Source organism: Myripristis murdjan, chromosome 4 (assembly GCF_902150065.1).
Source record: "Myripristis murdjan chromosome 4, fMyrMur1.1, whole genome shotgun sequence".
Classification (NCBI taxonomy): Eukaryota; Metazoa; Chordata; class Actinopteri; order Holocentriformes; family Holocentridae; genus Myripristis; species Myripristis murdjan.
Window position 1 is genome coordinate 9,082,410 of NC_043983.1, and position 19,484 is coordinate 9,101,893.

At 41.3% G+C, this 19,484-nt stretch overlaps 2 protein-coding genes across 10 annotated transcripts in view; one reads left to right on the forward strand and one right to left on the reverse strand.

Annotated features, from left to right (window-relative positions):
- Positions 1-2,635: 2,635 nt before the first annotated feature.
- LOC115357755 (LIM/homeobox protein Lhx8) lies at positions 2,636-9,023 on the forward strand. Of its 6 annotated transcripts, XM_030049415.1 has the most exons (9): positions 2,636-2,817; positions 3,494-3,574; positions 4,089-4,214; positions 4,469-4,590; positions 5,165-5,385; positions 6,428-6,531; positions 6,935-7,030; positions 7,255-7,444; positions 8,195-9,018. In XM_030049415.1, the coding sequence occupies exons 1-9, from the start codon at positions 2,734-2,736 to the stop codon at positions 8,272-8,274; spliced, it is 1,104 nt and encodes a 367-aa protein (XP_029905275.1). In that variant the 5' UTR covers positions 2,636-2,733; the 3' UTR covers positions 8,275-9,018. The 6 variants fall into 6 exon arrangements, with proteins under 6 accessions (XP_029905275.1, XP_029905272.1, XP_029905270.1 ...); XM_030049412.1 differs by lacking the exon at positions 3,494-3,574 and having other exon boundaries at positions 5,165-5,469; positions 7,267-7,444; positions 8,195-9,023; XM_030049410.1 differs by lacking the exon at positions 3,494-3,574 and having other exon boundaries at positions 5,165-5,469; positions 8,195-9,019.
- A 63-nt stretch (positions 9,024-9,086) lies between these two features.
- slc44a5b (solute carrier family 44 member 5b) overlaps positions 9,087-19,484 on the reverse strand; it is a 44,952-nt gene continuing 34,554 nt past the window's right edge. For 2 of the 4 annotated variants that reach the window (XM_030049406.1, XM_030049409.1), the window contains 9 exons: positions 19,335-19,422; positions 18,383-18,645; positions 16,211-16,305; positions 15,991-16,094; positions 15,752-15,825; positions 15,245-15,315; positions 14,858-14,946; positions 13,693-13,777; positions 9,087-11,890 (listed from right to left, as the gene is read on the reverse strand). In XM_030049406.1, coding sequence (XP_029905266.1) covers positions 11,781-11,890; positions 13,693-13,777; positions 14,858-14,946; positions 15,245-15,315; positions 15,752-15,825; positions 15,991-16,094; positions 16,211-16,305; positions 18,383-18,645; positions 19,335-19,422 — 979 coding nt within the window. In that variant the 3' untranslated portion in view covers positions 9,087-11,780. Of the gene's footprint in view, positions 11,891-12,029; positions 13,335-13,692; positions 13,778-14,857; positions 14,947-15,244; positions 15,316-15,751; positions 15,826-15,990; positions 16,095-16,210; positions 16,306-18,382; positions 18,646-19,334; positions 19,423-19,484 lie in introns of those variants that run through there. The other 2 variants (XM_030049405.1, XM_030049407.1) reach the window with 1 other exon arrangement.

Below are 19,484 nucleotides of genomic sequence, written 5' to 3' on the forward strand. Positions count from 1 at the left end.
TCGAAGCACACCAAAAAAACACTTACCCTCACAACTTTGTGCATGCATTCATGTTGTAAAATGACAGTAGCTACAAGCAGTAAAAATAAAGCTTAAGCAAAAGTGTAAGTGAAGGTCTAAAAACTACTCAAGTAGAAGTATTTTTAAACTACTCAAATATTACTCAAATGATCTACTCAAGAACAGCAACCAGGGCGGTTGAGTTACTTCCCATCTCTGATTTTGTACTTTACATTTTTCATGTATTTATCATGAGTTTAGCCACAAACGAGCCAGGCGGTGAGTTCATCGAGCAGCAAAGCAGCAGAACAAGTTTGTGAGCATGTTGACATAGGAGCCACTTCTACCCGTCTTCTTTATCTCACTTGTTTTTGTCTGGTCCACATCACGCGATACATTTAAGAGCTCACTCAGCCATGAGAACGCCAGCCACGGAGCAGATGAAAACACACTGCAACACACTCGCAGTTCAATCTTCCCCAGCATCTGTCGTCCTATCACACACTGTGAAGACACTACAATGGATTTATTAGTAAAGCTGCCATGTCCTAGGTATGGCTGGACAGAGGAGAAGTAAGAATAGACATTATTTTTTATTATAGCCTATTATATATTTTGTGAGTTATTATTATTATATTTTTGCATTATTAAACACAAACCTTAATTTCTTACACATAACATTACAGAGGCGTGCTGCATGGTGAAGAGTCTGGTGTAGGAGAGCCAACACTGTCTAGGTACTTAAATAAACACACACACACACACACACACACACATTTGCACTGATACAAGGAAGCGATTTTAACTGATGCATTAGACTGCTTTGGCAGCACTGGTTTCTTTCCTCTTTCACCAACAAATTTGAACTTTGATTTTTTTTTTTTTTTTTTTTTGGAGAAAGAGAGAGAGAAAAGTGACTTGACTCACAAAGCTTGACAGGTTAACTGTTCATGTCTATTTTTTATTCACTATTTATAATACAGTAATGCCACTGAGCTGGCATTTCATTTCACCTGTCACCTTTGACATCTGAACCCTCACTGGGGCTTGAAGTAAGGCAGTGTCTTGGCACTCAGGCCCATATGAGAGCTTTTTTTTTTTTTTTTTACAGAACCCTCCTGAGAGTCCACAGGTAACCTGAACCCCGAGTACTGTGGGAGGTGTGGTTGTCTCACAGGCTGCTACATCAAAAGTCTGCGCTACAGTATGCAATGTTTGAGATGAGCTGTCTGATAAGGAGCATTCATGTCCACCGGGTGGAACAGGACACATCGAGATGGAGGCACGCTAGCTCCTTTATCCCTCAGTGCAGGGAGCTCGGTGATGGTGCGATATGGATGCAGGCTCATGCCAGTGCAGGTCTGACTGTTATCCCCTCGTATCTGAGCTCAAACCTCCGCTAGCCAGGGGCAAAAAATAGCCTTTTGCAATCTGTGTGTGTGTATGGTTGTGTGTGGTTGTGGTGGTGGTTGGGGGTCGAAGACTATGTGATGGTGTGGGGGGGGGGGATTGCGTGAGTTAGTGAGAGACTGAGTAAGTAAGTGAATAAAAGAAACATAAAAAAAGAGAGTAAGCCACTGTGTGTGTGTGTGTGTGTGTGTGTGTGTGTGTGTGTGTGTGTGTGTGTGTGTGTGTGTGTGTGTGTTTTAATAAGGGAGCAAACAAGTTGGTTTAGGGCTAATCTTCATAGGCTCCATAGATAACACAGATAACTGTATGAGCCGTACCTGAAGCAGAATGCCATGCCTCTCTCCCAGCTCATGCGGTATGAACGCAGACTGAAAGCTGACATGATTTGCATACAGATTCCAGCATTAGAATCCACACTAATAACGAACAATAATGATTTTCTATTTTGGGCAACACAGCATGGTGCAGCTACGGTAAAAATGCAGGAAGACTCATAGGGCCTGACAGAGGACTGCCAGCACACCCAAACACTAACAATTTCATTATCCTCATGTGAGAAAGCATGGTTTGGATGATTTCTCAAACCTATCCTAAAGTGCATATGCATGTGAGGACAACACTTTTTCTTTTTTATGGTCATCACATCAGGATGAATAATGTCAGATGAAATACCTCATTTATTCTACAGTCATTTACATGACAGGGGAAAAGTTAAAGGAAAATGACTCAAATTTAAAAACAACGTATAGACCCGACATTGAAAGGAAAATATCAGACATATTTAATCTTTAAACTTTTATGTTCATTAAACACAATTTCAATAAACTTCAGGCAGCACGACCTGAAACACAGTTCTACTGTATGACTCCAATGGACCCTGGTGCATATAGGTCATGCTGTTTCCTGGAAATCACTATATTTATGCTAAATGTGCTCTAGTAGCTGTCGAGTATATGTGAGATGCCCATGATATGCATATCTTGTTATTACAAGAGTGAAAGAAAATTGCAATTTCAGACGAAATTGTGCAGAAACGTGTTAAAAGGCTCAAATTAAGGCATGGCTCCTTGTGTGATTTAAGAAATCAGTGCTTTCTTTGAGAGCTTGTATAAAGCCACACTGACTAGCTTATATCCAAGGGAGGCGCGGCCAGAAAGGAGAGGAAAATATGAATTATGATCCGCCCTCTAGGAACACCTAGGAGCTGACAGACATGCAGAGGGATCCTGCAAGTGAAAAGAATAGCAGCACTTTTTTCTTGAATGCCATTTTGAAACTGTGAGCGGCTCTTTCAGCTCCTCTGACAGCCGACCGGACAGAGACATGCGCTGGAAAAGTGAAGTGAAAGTAGAGTGCTGCATTGTTGACGAGGATGAAAGCGGATCTATGTTAATGTCCGACGATGGGGTGAGTAAATAAGATATTGACGAATTAAATAATCTAGTTTTACGTGTGGGTTATGGCGCTGGTCAGTGGAACATATCGGAAAATAAACAGGCGATTGGTCGAAATTGCTTCCCTAATTATGTCACACAAGGCTGCAGTCTACCTGTCATCAAAATCGGCCCAAAGCCAATCTTCCACAAGCTGACAGCTCAGTGTTTTCACAATTTGAAGAAATGTCGAAGAGAAATTACCCCTCTCTGAATATTCTGCAATTAAAACTCAAGTAGTTAATGAGACCTCTTCACCTTTTGGTTGCCCCGGGCAGGCGTTTGTGTCGAACTTAGTCTTTTAATTGCTGTTATTAAATAAATCAATCCCCTTTCCCTGGGACTTGGAGCGGCTTTTGATTGGCGTGTGAAATTGGTGTGTTGGGGTTGAAGCGCGGCGCAGGGAGCATTGCTGAATCACAAATGCAGATCTCAAGAACATAATGCACATTGGATAACTATTACTTCAAGTGCTGCCTGTTTTTGTAAGTAATGACTAGGCTATCCTTCCTTTTTAAATGTCATTTCGGTAATAGCTGGGGTTGTCATGGTGAAATGTGAAAGGCATGATATTTATGGGATGTAGCAGGGGGCTTTTAAGGCAGCTGCGAAGTGTCTGACAGACCAAATTCCCCCTTCCCACCGTATAGCTTCTCGCCATGTGTGAAGACTGCAAAGGAGGCGAAGAGCTGCTAGGCAAATGCACTGAAGACAGGAGAAAAACTATAATGGTAAAAATAATGATAATAATAATATATTTGTTGCTGCTATTGGTTTATTTCTTCTCATGCAGGCTTGGTGTGGATCAAAGGGCCTGATTTTAGACGGCTAAACTTAACAGAAGTTGAATCAAATTGGAGTTGAAACTTGGGATGAGCACTGATATTAACGCACACAAAACAAGCAAACAAACAAACTAAAAATAAGAACAGCATTTTAATTTTATCATCTTAAAATCTGCTTTTTCTTAAATTGTACATTTTTTTTTTTTTTTTTTTTTTAATTTTAAAATCCAGTATAATCTGCAACTAGTGGAATTCCTGTTTTTAAGTTATTGGCTGTGGTGATAAGTAAAAGTAAGAGAAGATAATTATTTTAAGATTGAATAAGAGATTTTAAGTTTATTTGGAAAAGGGGGCTCTCTGCAGTGTGCCATGTTGGCGTCGACACGTGAATTGTGCTTAAAAATGTTGCTTACCCACGCGTTGGATGCATAATTTTCTAACCGCAGGTATGATCCCACAGGGCGCCCCGGTGGAGGTTTTGGATGAGGACTCGTCGTCACTGCAGGCGATGGCATCTGCGCCTCTGTTAGGCAGAAATGTCTGTGCAAGCTGCAACGAGGAAATTGTGGATAAATATTTATTAAAGGTAAAAAAAAAAAAAAAAAAGAAAAGAAAAGAAAAGAAAAGCTCCTTTTTTGGGGAGTTGTTTTTTTGTTTTTTTTTTACAGCACAGCCACTGGGGTCTGTCTCTCATCCCGGGCCTAGCCAACTCCACAATGGCACTTTTCTCTGTTGCGTTTGGACTTGTGGAATTTTAATAAGCATGCGCCCTCTGATAGTTATGAAGGTATATAAATATGACTCAATTGACTTTTGCTAATTATCCTATCTCTCGTTTAGGTTAACGACTTGTGCTGGCATGTGCGTTGTCTCTCCTGCAGTGTGTGCCAGACTTCACTTGGCAGCCACACAAGTTGTTACATCAAAGAAAAAGAGGTTTTCTGCAAACTGGATTACTTTAGGTGAGTCGGGCTATCACTTTTGACAACCGCTGATAAAACGAAACGTGAGAGTGCCCAAACGAAATTGACACCTTCATCTGTCTTTAATAGTTTTTTCTGCTATTTCTGCCTATAGCAAGCTATTATTTACAGAATAAATAGTATTAGTGCTGTAATAATAGGCTAATAATAATGATAATGATAATGATACTACTACTACTACTACTACTACTACTACTACTACTAATAATAATAATAATGATAATGTGTTTTGACGTTTATACTTTTTTTTTTTTTTTTTTTTTTTACGCATTCTAGGGCCTGTTATTTCTGAATAAGGAACAGGTGTTTCACATGTTATCATATCACTCCGCGGACAAAATTACGATATGATTTTGTTAATCAAATTGGCAAAATAAATAAATAAAAAGCTGGGCCTAACTCGAACCACGTTGTGCCAAAAAGTACATTATAGCCCACTCCTTACTGCTGACAGTCCTTGCCGGACCATTAAGGACGAAAGTGCGACATTTTCTCGGCTGCTTTGCCCAAACTGAGCGGACCTATTTGATTTGCCCGTGCTTTTGGCCTGCAGACGGTACGGCACCTGGTGCGCGTGCTGCGGCCGCAACATCCACTCCACAGACTGGGTCCGCCGGGCCAAGGGCAACGTGTACCACCTGGCCTGCTTCGCCTGCTACTCGTGCAAGCGGCAGCTGTCCACCGGGGAGGAGTTCGCCCTGGTGGAGGAGAAGGTGCTCTGCCGGGTGCACTACGACTGCATGCTGGACAACCTCAAGCGCGCCGTGGAGAAAGGTGAGCCGGCCCGGGGGGCACCAGCAGGCCCGGCATGGCGGCCAGGGCGCCCGGGCTTAGCTTCTTTATCTACCCGAGGTGCAGGTAACACACTCCCCACGACTGTTTATGGTTTTTAAAGTATCTCCGTATTCTTACTGCTTTACTTATTACTACCTACAGCAAGTCGTCTCACCTCGCTGCGCCTCAGCTACACTTTACTACACTGTAATGTGACATTTTCAAAAATCCGCGGAGAGGTCTTACACGCGTTTTATCCTGAAAAATCGCGATAGGTCACTTGCCCTTGAGCGTGACCTTCTGTTTACCACAGTTGTAATACAGTTCCTCAGTTAAGTCACTGTAATGGGAACAGTCACACCCAGAAAAGAGTAAACTACTCTTTTAAAGATAAAGGAATCCGAGGTGATATATTGGGTAATTCAACAAAACACAAAAATTAACTACCTTTTTCTCCCCGCTTGCAATGTTTACTAAAATGTCATCATTGAAACTGAAGCAGTAATTCGATACAATAAAGTTACTTCCAGGCGTCGCTGCAAAATTCATCTGTCAAGCATTTATTTCAGGCCTATAGGCCGGCCAGTCAAAATTATTAATAATAATTAAACAACAAATGAGAGAGAATGCAGAGCCAGCCATGAATAAAGTGAAAAATACAACATTTTACTCAAACATTTTACTCTTATTTGAAGTAGATATCAGATATAGGCCTGTGAGATTGAATTACCTTGTCACTGATGGTGCAAATTGCAAGAAAGAAAAATTGTGATGTGTGTGTGTGTGTGTGTGTGTGTGTGTGTATATATATATATATATATATATATGTGTGTGTGTGTGTGTGTGTGTGTGATTTTATATATATGATTTTTTTATTCAAACAATCTCTAAATATTTTCACATTGTACAAAGTGCCCGCTTTGTTAAAGGTTTTCACTGATGTCGTGGTTGAAAGAGCACCCTTTGTGTTTTTAAAACAGCATGAAATTGGTAATTGATGTTGCGGAATATGTTTTCACATGGGAAACTGCTTTTGTTGTAGGAAACAGTGTTAATGTGGAGGGGGCCATGCCCACTGAACAGGAGATTAACCAGCCCAAACCCTCCAAGAGAGCGCGGACCAGCTTCACTGCGGACCAGCTGCAGGTCAACCTCCAGCACTCAGACAGAGCTGCATCCTTTATTCAGGCCATTTAACAACCTTATTTCATTTAATAGCCTTATTGTTTTGTTATTAATTTTTAAGTAAAGAAAACAAATTCCATTCTAGATAGATTAATGGGTAAATAAATGAATTCTGTTCTTAAAATGACAGATGTATATCATAGGTTGCACATTTATGCATGTTTCAGAGTCATTTGAATTTGTGAAACAACCACCTATAAGGCCACGGAGCATGCTTTTGACTGCAATCATTTTGTTTTCATGAGCTGTATTTTTTTATGCCATGCTGTGTTTGGATTTCAAACACAAATCCAGAACGCTGGTAAAATTCCCACCTGTTCCTCATGTCGTGCATGTGAATCCTGTGATTTCCTCATACCTCCAGGTGATGCAGGCCCAGTTTGCCCAGGACAACAACCCAGACGCCCAGACGCTGCAGAAATTGGCCGAGCAGACAGGCCTCAGTAGGAGAGTAATACAGGTCAGAGAAGCATCAGTTTATTATTGTGCATTATGGGGAATGGATGGACTTCTTTGATACTTATGAGGAATAAATCTTTCAAAGTAAATGCACGTACTGAAGTAACGTTTCACCGTCCTCCTGTGGGCTGTAATTGTGACAGATAAGCCATATGAAACAGACATCAGTTTTGTTGCCAGTGGTTTAACGCAGCACTACAAGAGCAGTGTGTCCCGTTAACCCAGGTGTGGTTCCAGAACTGCAGAGCACGCCACAAGAAGCACGTGAGCCCCAACCACACCTCCAGCACCCCCATGACCTCGCTGCAGCCCAGCCGCCTGTCCCAGCCCACCCCCACCCCCGAGGAGCTGCAGTACACCGCCTACGGAGGGCCGGAGGGGTCCATGCTCTCCGCACTGCACTCCTTCATGGACGGCAAGCACCAGCCTTTTATCAATTACCATTTGATGTATTGGTCTGATTAGTTCCTAAAGTGGTTATTTTTACTTTTTTTAAAAAATTTTGATCACTTGGAGGTCAGTGAGTGTGGCCAGCACAGTGATGTCTTCTTCTGTGCATTTTTTGTTTGTTTGAGGTTTGAGTTTCTGTAGGTGGCTCTACTTTATCTGTTCAGCCTTGGTAGATATTACTGTACATTTGAACCCAGTTTTTCTATTTATTATTTATCATTACAACAATTTGTTTGGAATAAATGATAAGAATTTGTTCCAAGCATATTGCTGTTGCTTCTGCTGGAAACACATCACTTGCTGTGTGGCAGAGGATTTTTCCAAGGAAAGACCTAAACGAGATGGTTACAACATTAAAGCGGTTGCTGATGGAGAGAAGCAAAACCAACATTATTCACATGAAAAACCATGTGGATGTTTATTTTCACTTTTCTAGATAATCCTAATTTTAATATTACTCAAAAATTTATTAATTTAAAAAATCCAGCTGCCCCAGTGTTATTAATAAGTGACTTTTGTTTGGTATAATCAATTATTCTGAGAAAGTGAGGTTTTTAAAATGTGTCTCAATTAAAAATAATACAACATCTCTAGTTTGAGGAAAATTGGATGTGGATTCTTATTAATTTATCAGAGTTACACACAAAATGAGAAAGCTATGTGTTAATGTGTGAATTACTGTAATTAGAGTGATGCTCTCTCTCTGTGCCCACAGTACACTCCCCTCCATCCATGCTCTTCCAACCGCTGCTGCCAGCCCACACCTTGACCTCCCTGCCCGTGTCCCATGCCTGAGCTGCTCGCACACACGCACACACACACACACACACACACACACACACACACACACACACACACACACACACACACACACACACACACACACACACACACACACACACACACACACACACACACATACACAGAGACACACACAGACATACACACAGCAGCCTCAGATACCAGCGACCCTGTTTTTGAACACAGTCTCTCCAGATAGTTCATCAACACCCCACAGTATTCACAATATTTGTTGATATGCATTTTCAGGCAATGGCAAGACAGACATTTTCCATAAACCATAAATCTTCTCTTGAACTCCTGGTACACTCATTACATGTTTATATTCTTTGCAAGCATTTCATTCACTGTAAGCATATTATGGATGACTATAATTTCCAGTGCTAAATGTACTGTATTATGTGGAAAAGGAAAGATTTCAGTGTACCTCATAGGATTCTGAGATATGGCATCATAGGACAATGTTTCTTTGTGTACTTGTTGCAAAGTGCCACAGTTTGACATTTCTACTGTAAGTGAAAGCCACCAGACCTAAACTGCCATTTGAAAATAATGTCAACATGTTATGAAGATGAATTTGAAATGATTTTTTTGTATAGCAGTGTTTCAGTATTGCAGTTTAATTTATTTATTGTATGTCTTTGAGATGTCCGTTTTGAAATAAATGTCTAATTTAAGAAAAAACGGGAGATTTCACTGAATAGAAACGTTACACAACAAATTACATCCAGTGCCAGCTGACCGTGTTTACCTCAGTGTGCATACATCTAAACTGGGTAGAAAAGAACTCAGTGAGGTACATATAATAGAAATACAACCATTTATTAAGAAAAACAAGTTCGACAAAAAGATTCATATTTGAATCACAGCACAGACAACACATCCTCAATGTTATGAAATACATGTAGCTTGTGCTGTGTGAGTAAACATGGAAAAACCATTCACAGTTATCACCGAGAACGGTTTTGTGCACAAAGGAATCCGCCTTGAGAAGGAACAACACACTACACCGAAGACTGTTTAGAGTATCAGCCCTTTTTGTGTCTGCCAACAGATCAGTGCATTGCATCTTAGTGTTTGACTTTTAAGCAGTTGTGGTAAGGAAACAGACGCATATTCTAACCCAAGCGAGAGGTTTTACTTGTGTCTACTTGCTGACTGTGGTTGACCAAAAGAATCTATTTTCCAGACATGGGAGGGAGGGGAGGCATATAAAAACACTGTTTTTACTTCACTTATCAGATCTTAGGTATTCAGCCTCATGGGAATGAAAATAATTCTAAGCTGAACTGCATGCATACAAAGTTACAAAACTCTACATGTCGAAATGGGAGTCCTAAGAAATGTTTAGCTAAAACAGGAATAAAAACATGTTACATGCATTATGTCATTGCAGTGCATGCATCATTTGTCTCTTTTCAAATTTCTGCACACAACATGCGAAGTAGCTTTGCTTTTATTGAGCGGTGAAGGTGTACCAGCCGGAGCATGTTTGAGCGTGTCCGGCTGTAATTGGGGGCAGATGGTGTGTAAACCCAGCAGTGATGTCACTCTGAGCTAGCCTGGCACCCAGCGTGTACTTTGTCAGGTTTGACTAACATGGGACAAAGACTTCGCTGGCACAAGGGAGCCAAACATGAGTCTTTTGTCTTTGACCAGTAGATACAGTGAGCTTGTGAAGAGCTCATTCCAAATGTTACACACCGATTCTGGAGAGGAAAAAAATGACATGAAGTTCTGTCTCTCTAAAATCATAAGGATCCTGACTATAAACCTGTTGGCATTTTGATTTAGATTTAAGTTGCCAATTATCCATTTAAGAAGTACCATCATTTATTGTGGTTTTTGGGCTATAAATCATTTAGCAGGATAGGTGTTATTTTTTCCACCCTCCAAATGGTGTGTATCTCATTATGGAACAAAACTCTCCAAGTGTTTCCTGAATGCTGTCTCTGTATCAGGAAAACCTCAGGGGAAAAAAAAATCTAGCTTGATAAGTCAGCACATTTCAGCAATTAACTGAGCATCAAATTTAACAGTCCAACTTAGAGACTTGCTTCTCCCGCATGATTTGCTCACTGCTAATACAAGGATGGAAACGGACCTTTAGCTACATATCTGTTAAAATTGTTCTGATACTGCAGTTGTGTTTACATAGTAAACAACTAATCCAATACAGACTATTTAAAAAATCACTGAATTTGACTGATCAGCGAAATAGTTTTGGTTGATAAGTCCTACCAAACCAAGCAATGTGAAGAGGGACCAGCCGATTGACAGTATCCCTTTAATTCTGGCCATATGCTTTGCAGTCAATACAAGTTGAACTCTTGGGACACACGGTGTAATTTGGACCTGGGTTCTTTGCATTGACCCCTGAGTAAAACACACTGTACATGTTTCAGCAGAGTGTTCAGAGCAAGGCAGCAGCAGCACTGAGGCAGGTTTGGGGTTCAGTGTCCTGATTCAGGACACGCGGCTGAAGACACTGACTGCTGTGACCTTCCTGCTACAGGACATTCCCACTAATCAAAAGACTCTTGGGACTCCCGAAAAGGAAATTACCTCTCTGCTTTACATTTGGAATACACAATGAACATTTAAGGACTGACCTCCATCACTGACCACTGATTATCCCTTTATCCCTTTATCTCTTTACGAGTTCCAAAATCAATTCAAAATAACATCTTAAAGTGTAAACTGACTTTGAAAGATGCAACTAGACAGCCAATGTGGCATTTCTAACCTACAGGCATTGCAGAGTAAAGCACTTTAATTGCAGTGCTGTTAAGCCTTCAGCAGGTAAATGTGAAGTTATAACAGTGGACACTGTGGCAAATAGGTTTCTCAATGTGAGACAATGTGAGGTCAAGAGCGGTAATCGCACAATATACACATGAACAACTGTTTAACCATTTCATGGAAAAACTCATTCACTCTGCAGTGCATTCATGTCTTGACAACAGTACATGATGACTGGCACCACCAAGTGGCACAGTCTGGCAACTACAAGAGAGTCAGTACAAAAAAAGTCTGCTGGTTTACTATAATTACATGATGAACTTATAATAAACCAATAGGGGTTTACAGGATAGTGTTTCTGTATGTAGTGAACAGTGGGTTAATAGTAAATCTTACTGTATTTTTGGATAGTTTTTCTTCCCCTTGTATAATATTTCTGTAATAACCCTGAAGGGAATAACAATTTTGTTGTGGTATTGATATAATATCCTAAACAAAAGATTAATATGTTACATTAAGGAATGTATAGTATGCTTTCAATCAGGCTAATTTAACATTAAGAAACTGTGAACGTGTGGGTGAGCCAAGAAAGTCCTTACAGATTTTAATATACAATTTGGCCACCAATATGCTGTATGGCTATTATTAGAAATATTAAGGCTTGTTATATTTGGCAAGTGCTTACAGCTGCACAGGCTCGTACCACACTTTGGCAAATTCTCCTCTGTCCGTCTCCTCCCTCAGCTGTCTTCACGTCTCTACCTCCTCCTCTTCCTCTTGCTGTTCTTCTTGTTGAGAATGCTCCTCAAGGTGCTGCTCATGTAGTAGGGCCTGGCAGCTGAGCCGGTGTTTGTCTCCAGATCCACCACTAGGAGGCAGTAGCAGGGGCACATTAAACACAGCAACTGACATCAAACTGTCGAAAGTCACTCTGAGCATCACACATGAAATCTTGATCTGATCATTAAATCTCAATGCTAAAAAAGTCACTGGGAAATGCACTGTGCAATGCTTTAACCATTTATATTTATTCAAAAAAGGATTCACATTTTCATTTGATTTCATTGATAAAAAAGAATTCTCCTATACAAAAAGAACACTGAATAACCTCCAGACAGATGTGTGTATTATACTTAGTATTAAAACAGCACTACATCTGAACCATCCAATAAAAAATTTACCAAAAATGGCTTTGACATCCTTTTATAAACTGTATCTCAAAGGTTCCTGGTGTTAGGTCAAAAACCACAGAGTAAGAGGAACATTTTCTCTTTTTTTTTCACAACTAGGCACATAAACTAGTGGCTGCATTCAGAAATTTCCTGAAAACTGTCAGGTTCTATTCAAATCTTATCCTTAGCAAAAAAGCATAAAATGTGTTTCTAAGTCTTGACCTCCCACAAAATCTCTGTCTCTTTTACAGTACATTAATGACCATTATGGAAACTTCCTAAATGCATGTGTGACCTTGTGCAACTGATGGCAAATAAGTGAAAATAGTATCCTTGTGTGCAGATTTGCATTTTGGATTTGTGTGTCTATGTTAGTATAAACATGGTGGTGGTCTAAACAACCTATAAAACCAATGGTAAACACACACACAGCCAATAAAATAATCATGCTGGACAGAAAAGAAAACACTGCATGGTTCTTTTCCCATGGGTGAAAGTGCCTACAACATATGATTTTACACTAGAAGACCAAAGTGCCACAAGGGGGCATCCCTCTGTCATCCTCTAGTCCATAATTTCATTATGATCACGTATTTGTGCCATAGTCCATCAGCGGCATCTGTACATTTTAAGTCCTCCTGTTTGTTTGGGTCAAATGCTTATATCCATTTTAGCCTGCGCATGCTTCCTGTGTGCTGACATGTACCTTCTCAGTAAGGCAGAGAACAGCAGAGAATCAACAGAAAAAAAGGAAAGAACAAATGCATGGTGGAAAAAAGGCAAGTAATCAGAGTTGGCTCAAGAGAGGAAGTGGACAGAGCTCTTTTTCTAGGCCCCCACGTCCCTTCTGCGAGGAACCAAACACATGTCCTGTCATGTCCGCATCATCCCAGGCCAGGCCAGCTCCATTTAGATGTCTAGCCCTACAGTACTTGCTCGCTCCGGCACATCCAGACCCCCACACATACATATATGGAGAAGTGAGTGAGAGAGTCAGCAGTTCAGTTAGTGTGGGGCACGTGGCTCAGGAGCCGGAGCACAACTTGGCACCCTGCTCTCCTTTGCGCAGGATCTTGTGCAGGCCAGGAGACATGTAGTAGGGCCTGGAGGAAGAGCCATCATTCCTCTCCAGGTCTTCACCTGGCCCCGGTCCCAGCACAGGAAGCACAGCCAGGGAGGAAAGGAGGAGGAAGAGGAGCATGCAGTCCACAGAGTAACAGTCAGGAAGAGACAGACAAGGAAAGAGTTAGTGGAGAATCATTTAGAAAGCCAGGCAGGAATAAAAGGAGGAAATCTGTAAAAGTGCCCAAACAGTGAATGAACAGGAATCAAAAATCAGTTATTATTTTACAGACAGTTTAGAGGAGGAAACAAGCTGAACTTCAGTGATAACATATTGTTTGGCAAATAAGGGAATCTTTGACCAACAGTTCTGTATGGCACAGTCTTGATTTCTCACACCGTCTAAAAGACAGAATTGAAAGAACAGCATACTTACAGAAGCAAAGGAACAACGTGTCCACACACATGGCATAGACGTTAAAAAAACCATGTGCCACCAGGTAGGATCCAAATATCACCGTCTGCCAGGATGAACAGGGTAGAGTCAATAATCATTTTTTTTATAGGCTTGTAAATGCAAATCAAGGCAGGTCCACTTATAATTCTGATGAAGTTAAGCCAGTTCAGAGTTTACTGCCTCTCCTTAAGCACCCAAAACTCTGCGGTATGTCTAGTACACTCATTGGTCTCATCACAACCCCCCCCCCCCCCCCAAAAAAAAAATCCGCATACTAATAAACGCAAAAACACATAAAAAAGGATGCATACTGCTGAGTCACAAAAATGTGAAGAAAACTAATTAGCTTGTGCAACACTGTCAACTGGTCTCTGAATAATTAGAATGGTGTTTAAAGCAATTTGATGACTCTATGCAACTTAACAAACAAGAAGCGCCCTGCTGTTTATGAGCTTGAGTTTTTAAGGGGTCATCAAAAGGAGAAGACGCTACCCAGGCGCCAAGAAATTATTTAACAGACGCCAAGCGTGCCCAGAGTTTGTGCAAGGATGAGGCTTTGATCACTGAATTACTGCGTGCTGCTGATTTGCAGAGCGAGATTGCACAGCTGACACCCCTCAAATGTTACTGCAGGTAATATGCGCCTTTCTCACGCTGGTGGCAGGTGTCGGGACACATCAGGTCTCCGTCTGGCACTGAGCAGATGCACCAAAGAATATAATGACTAGACTCTAAAGTACATTTCCTTATCTGCTCTAATGCATTCCAAATGTCATAGGTGCCATCAACGGCATACATGTGACCATAGCGGTGATGTGTGCACAAAAACAAATGGAAAAGCAAAGAAAAAGACAACATTGCATGAGGATTCAACTGGTATTTGATGCAGACTTGTTTTTTGGTGCAGTTTCTTTCTGTTTTGTTGTTGTTTCAAATATGCAGAATAGCAAAAAGAACTTCATATTTTGTGAACTATGCAATTAATGTCCCAAGGGCATCATGTTAATCTTCCTGCGCCTCTGTCCTGACCAAAACTCAGTGAAAGGTGCTCAATATTTCACCTCTTTCAGTCTGAACTGGGCCCTGTTCATACTGCCACAATTATTTATAAAAGCTCAAAGTAGCCCACATTTCTGTTCCTTACCAGAAGGGGAACCCAGTAGTAATTCAGGGATGGCACCTCCTCTTGAATAACGGGTATCTTACGTGTGAAGAAGAAAAATGCAAGAACACCTGGAAAACAGAAATTCAAAGTGACAACGTTAAAAGGTGCACTATGCAAAACTGCCAAGTGTCGATAGAAGTGATGCCAAAAAATGTGGAATGAGCACATAATTTATCAGTGAGTCAGGCTGACAACCTCACCCATCAAATTTCATGCTTATTCCACATTTTTTGTCAGTTAGGTCTAAACAGTCCTCACTTTGATCATCGCTTGGTCATCTTGCAAAGTGCATCTTTATTTTATTTATTTATTTATTTTTTTTAAACACTGCCACTATGGATGACACTAACTCCAAATGGAACTCACCGACACTCCCTGAAATAAGCAGTTTTCCCAAGAAGAGCAGAAAGTCTGTCACCTTGTCTAGGACAGCCACCCTACAGAGGAGGCAGAAAAAACCCAGAGTGGAGGAGAAACCCAGACACCCAGAAAAAAAGGCAGAGAGCACTGTCATGCACCAAGAAACAGACCTTTAGAGAGATCTCTTAAAGTGCAGACACCACTGATATACAGACGGTGAGGAAGCTAAGCAGCAAAACATGCCACTGTTTGTCACACTCACACCCCGGCTGGTTCACCGACAATCTCAGAAACATATTTTTAGATCGTCTTTGAACCAAATCTGAACAAAGTGAAATGTGTCCAGTGTCTGCAGGCAAAATGATACAATTAACTCTGCAATGTTGACAACCATTAGGAAATAAAGAAAAAATGGGTGTGAGGAAAAAGTGCAATAGCAGATACAGATGACAGTCATCAGTAACTTGTGTGTGGAACTACTGATGGAGTCTGAGGTGCTATGAAAGGCCTTACCTAACAACATTTCTCATCAAGAGAAAGAAAGCGTCCTTTGCTGAGGTGCAGAAGTTCTTCCCATATATTGCTATCTGTTGGTGAGGGGGAAAAAAATTGAAATCGCTAACACACATACATTGCTCACCAGTGGGTAATTAAGTGTCAAATAGCAAGCCTGGCCTAAATCAGGTGAAATGTTAACAGATACTGGTAATGAATCAGTCCAGACTGTTGGCAAAGCAGAATCCACCGCTCACCATGATGTAGGCATTCCTGTTCATGAACTTGATGAAATGCTCCAGGCACCAGAAGCAGCATTTGAGGCAACAGAGCAGGAATCGAGCAAATGCATTGTGAGCACCTGCAACAACAACATCAATTCAGCCGGTGCGGACGTCCAGTTTGCAATAACCACTGCATTTGGTAAACTGCGTAAAACGAAGAAATTAAGTCAGTATCATGAGAGCTGTAGCGAACCTTTGAGTTTGTGGTCCAGGTACTCGAGAACGATTCGGAACATCTGCACCACAGCGAGGATTAGGGAACCAAAGGCCAGGGAACCTGTGTGATACCTGCGAAACATGAAACCAATCCAATACAGTGAAATACATTGGGGACAGCTCATAAACAGTGCACCCTCGTTTCAGCTCTCTGTACATTATAATACTTACTACAGGCCTTTTTAGCGAACGCACAAATCACCTGACGTGAAAAAATGGATTTAACATGATTTTATTAAACTAAAGTAATTTGTAAGCTTGCATTTAAGACTAGTTTAACAGGACTGCCACCGCAGAAACATTTTTGGCCTGTAGCTAGCATCCTTAGCTTCCCTGCACAGAACTGTAGCCATAGCAACGGAAACAAATCTGGCTGATTGCTGCTGTGCCTCTAACCAGCGATGACAAATTTTTGTACTCCCTGAATAAATTAAAAATATAGCAAAATAGCATGTGTTCCAACTTCCAAATAAAAGAATGGACCAGACGTCTTGATGTAAATAAACTGTTTATCAGAATCAGAAATACTTCATTGATTCCAGGGGGAAATTGGGTAAAGATTACTCAGAGGTTTTTGATTACAAATCACAATGAAATGTGGAAGTTTTGTTATTCAGAAATGACAGACAGAACAAGGAATTTTGCTAACATGTTAGTAAGGTTAGTAACACGAACAATTTTGTTTGTCCCTACACCTCAAGATCTTATAAAATTAGACCCTGCACCACAGGTAATACAAAGGGGGTAATGCATATGTTGTTTATTTGTAATTAAGGTCAAGTGTCATTGACTTAAATTATATGCACACTATATGGACAGAAGTATTGGGCCACCTCCACGTCACACCTACAGGAGCTTTTCTGACCTCCCTTTCTAAACCCATAGGCATTAATATGGAGTTGGTGCCCCCTTTGCAGCAAAAGCACCTTCCACTCTTCTGGGAAGGCTTTCTCCAAGATTTTGAAGTGTGTCTGTGTTCATCCAGAAGAGCATTTGTGAGGTCAGACACTGATGTTGGACCAGAGAGCCTGATTCGAAATCTCCGTTGTAGATCATTCCAAAGGAGTTGGATGGGGTTGAGTTCAGGGCTCTGTGCGGGCCAGTCAAGTTCTTCCACACCAAACTCAGCCAACCATGCCTTTATACCTGCTTTGTGCCCTGGGGCACAGTCATGCTGGGACAGAAAAGGGCCTTCCCCAAACTGTCCCACAAAGTTGGAAGCAGAGAATTGTCCAAAATGTCTTGGTGAGCTGAAGCATTACGATTTCCAGAGTCCAGTGGTGGCGTGCTTTACACCGCACCATCGAACTCTTGGCATTGTGCTTGGTGATGTAAGGCCTGCAGGTCGGCCATGGAAAACCATGCCATGAAGCTCTCAGTGCAGTTTTTGTGCTGATGTTGATGCCAGGAGGTTTGGAGCTCTGCAGTTATTGTGTCAGCAGAGCGTCGGCCACTTCTACAAATAATGTGCCTCAGTGCTCGGCGACCCCGCTCTGTAACTTTACGTGGTCTGCCACCTGGTGGCTGAGCTGCTGTCGTTCCTAAACACTTCCACTTTGCAATAATACCACTTAAAGTTGATGGTGGAATATCTATGAGGGAAGAAATTTCATGAGTTTCACAAACCCTATTACATTACTCTTACAGCACCACATTTGAGTTCAGTGAGCTCTTTAGAAGGAGCCATTCTTTCACAGTTTGTGAAGGCAGACTGCGTGGCTAGCTGCATAATACTTTTGTCCATATAGTGTAGGTAAAACTACACATGCTCTAAAGATCAATAAAATAGTGTGACATCACTTCACCTGTGGCTAGGCAGAAAAACTGTATTTAAAAAACCTTCAGTGTGTGGGAATCAAACAAGTGAAGCCAGCCCGCAAGGGAGGTGATTTTCTCAAGAAATTTCTTCAAAGAAAAGCCTTTTGGATATACAGAGGCAAATAAGGACAGATGTCGAATAAGCTCAGAAAATTCCATGCCTTTACTGTAATGCAGCCTTTAAAACCAGGAAAAGACAACACTTATGCAATATCACCACACTGTGACATCCTAAAGCTCAGATCATATCAAATCTTATATCACAATATTGATATAATACTGATAAATCGCCCAACCCTACCTACATGTCTCCATCTGTGCAGCTACTTACCGTATGGCTCTGCTAAATGAGGAGAAGAGGGGGCAGGCTGGGATGTCGTTGGGCTTCTTCAGGGCCCAGTAGTAGGAGGCGAAGGCCCCGGCAAGGGTGCACTGGCCCAGGGCAATAGTGAAGTTGACCAGCCACAGGAACACGAGCAGGTTGCACAATTGGAGGACAAAAATGTAGCGGTGGTACAGACTTTCCCCGCCGTAGAAGGCGAATGTGCACTGAGAACCGGGGCACACTTTGGTGACGTTGGTCTGGCTGAAGGTCTGGAGGAAAGCAAAGGATTTGATGCTGCTGAGATTCCACTGTGCAATCAAACCTTAGTGATGGTGTAACATTTGCTGTGATATTTACGGTATTTGAGTTCCAATAATCTATCACAGGAAAATACTAAAATCCCTTTTCCCTTCTTGGTTCATTTCCTGCAGTGTACCTCTGCGTTGCGTTATTAATAAACCTTTTTACCACTGTATGGCTTTGGGGTAATATTCAATTTATTAAAGGTTATGTGACCAGCAAACACACAATCCTTTTAGATAGGCACATAGTCTTCTACAAAGCAGGGCGGATCAGCAGGTTGGAAAGGTTGTAGTTGATAAATAACATCTGTCAAATAAGCGTTTTTAGCTGTCAACTCTAATGTCAACTATACTTACATTAGAGCACATTAATTTAAACACTTCTCACCGAGGAATTCACTGTCAGTTCTCAGATATTACTTGTAGGCAATTAAGAAACTATTCCATTTGTGCTGATTGATTATAGCTGTGGGGTGACAAAGACATCCAACCATTGAATATTACAGATTGTGTGGTAGAGGAATGATAGAATGAGAAAAAAAGACACATAGCAGCAGTATTTTCTGAAACAAAACAAAACTAAACATCAAACTCCAAGGAGATATGCCTTCAGCAAATAAAGCCTGCATAGAGTTATATAGCAGAACAGGGCTGACCTCTGGATTGCATGTGAAGTTGGCATACATGCAGTTTGGCTGTGTAGACATGACCTTGTAGACGGCTTCACCAGATGATGCCAAGAAGCTGGAGGAAAATCAGTTAAGGGTACCAAGGAGGAAGAGAAATTCCTGAACTGACAAAACGAA

Bases quoted from the DNA above. Each gene is read 5' to 3' on its own strand.
- LOC115357755 (XM_030049410.1), top strand. From the start codon at position 2,734: ATGCGCTGGAAAAGTGAAGTGAAAGTAGAGTGCTGCATTGTTGACGAG. The intron at 4,215-4,468 runs GTAAAAAAAAAA...TCTCTCGTTTAG, and splicing joins TGGATAAATATTTATTAAAG to GTTAACGACTTGTGCTGGCA. The intron at 7,031-7,254 runs GTCAGAGAAGCA...CCGTTAACCCAG, and splicing joins TCAGTAGGAGAGTAATACAG to GTGTGGTTCCAGAACTGCAG.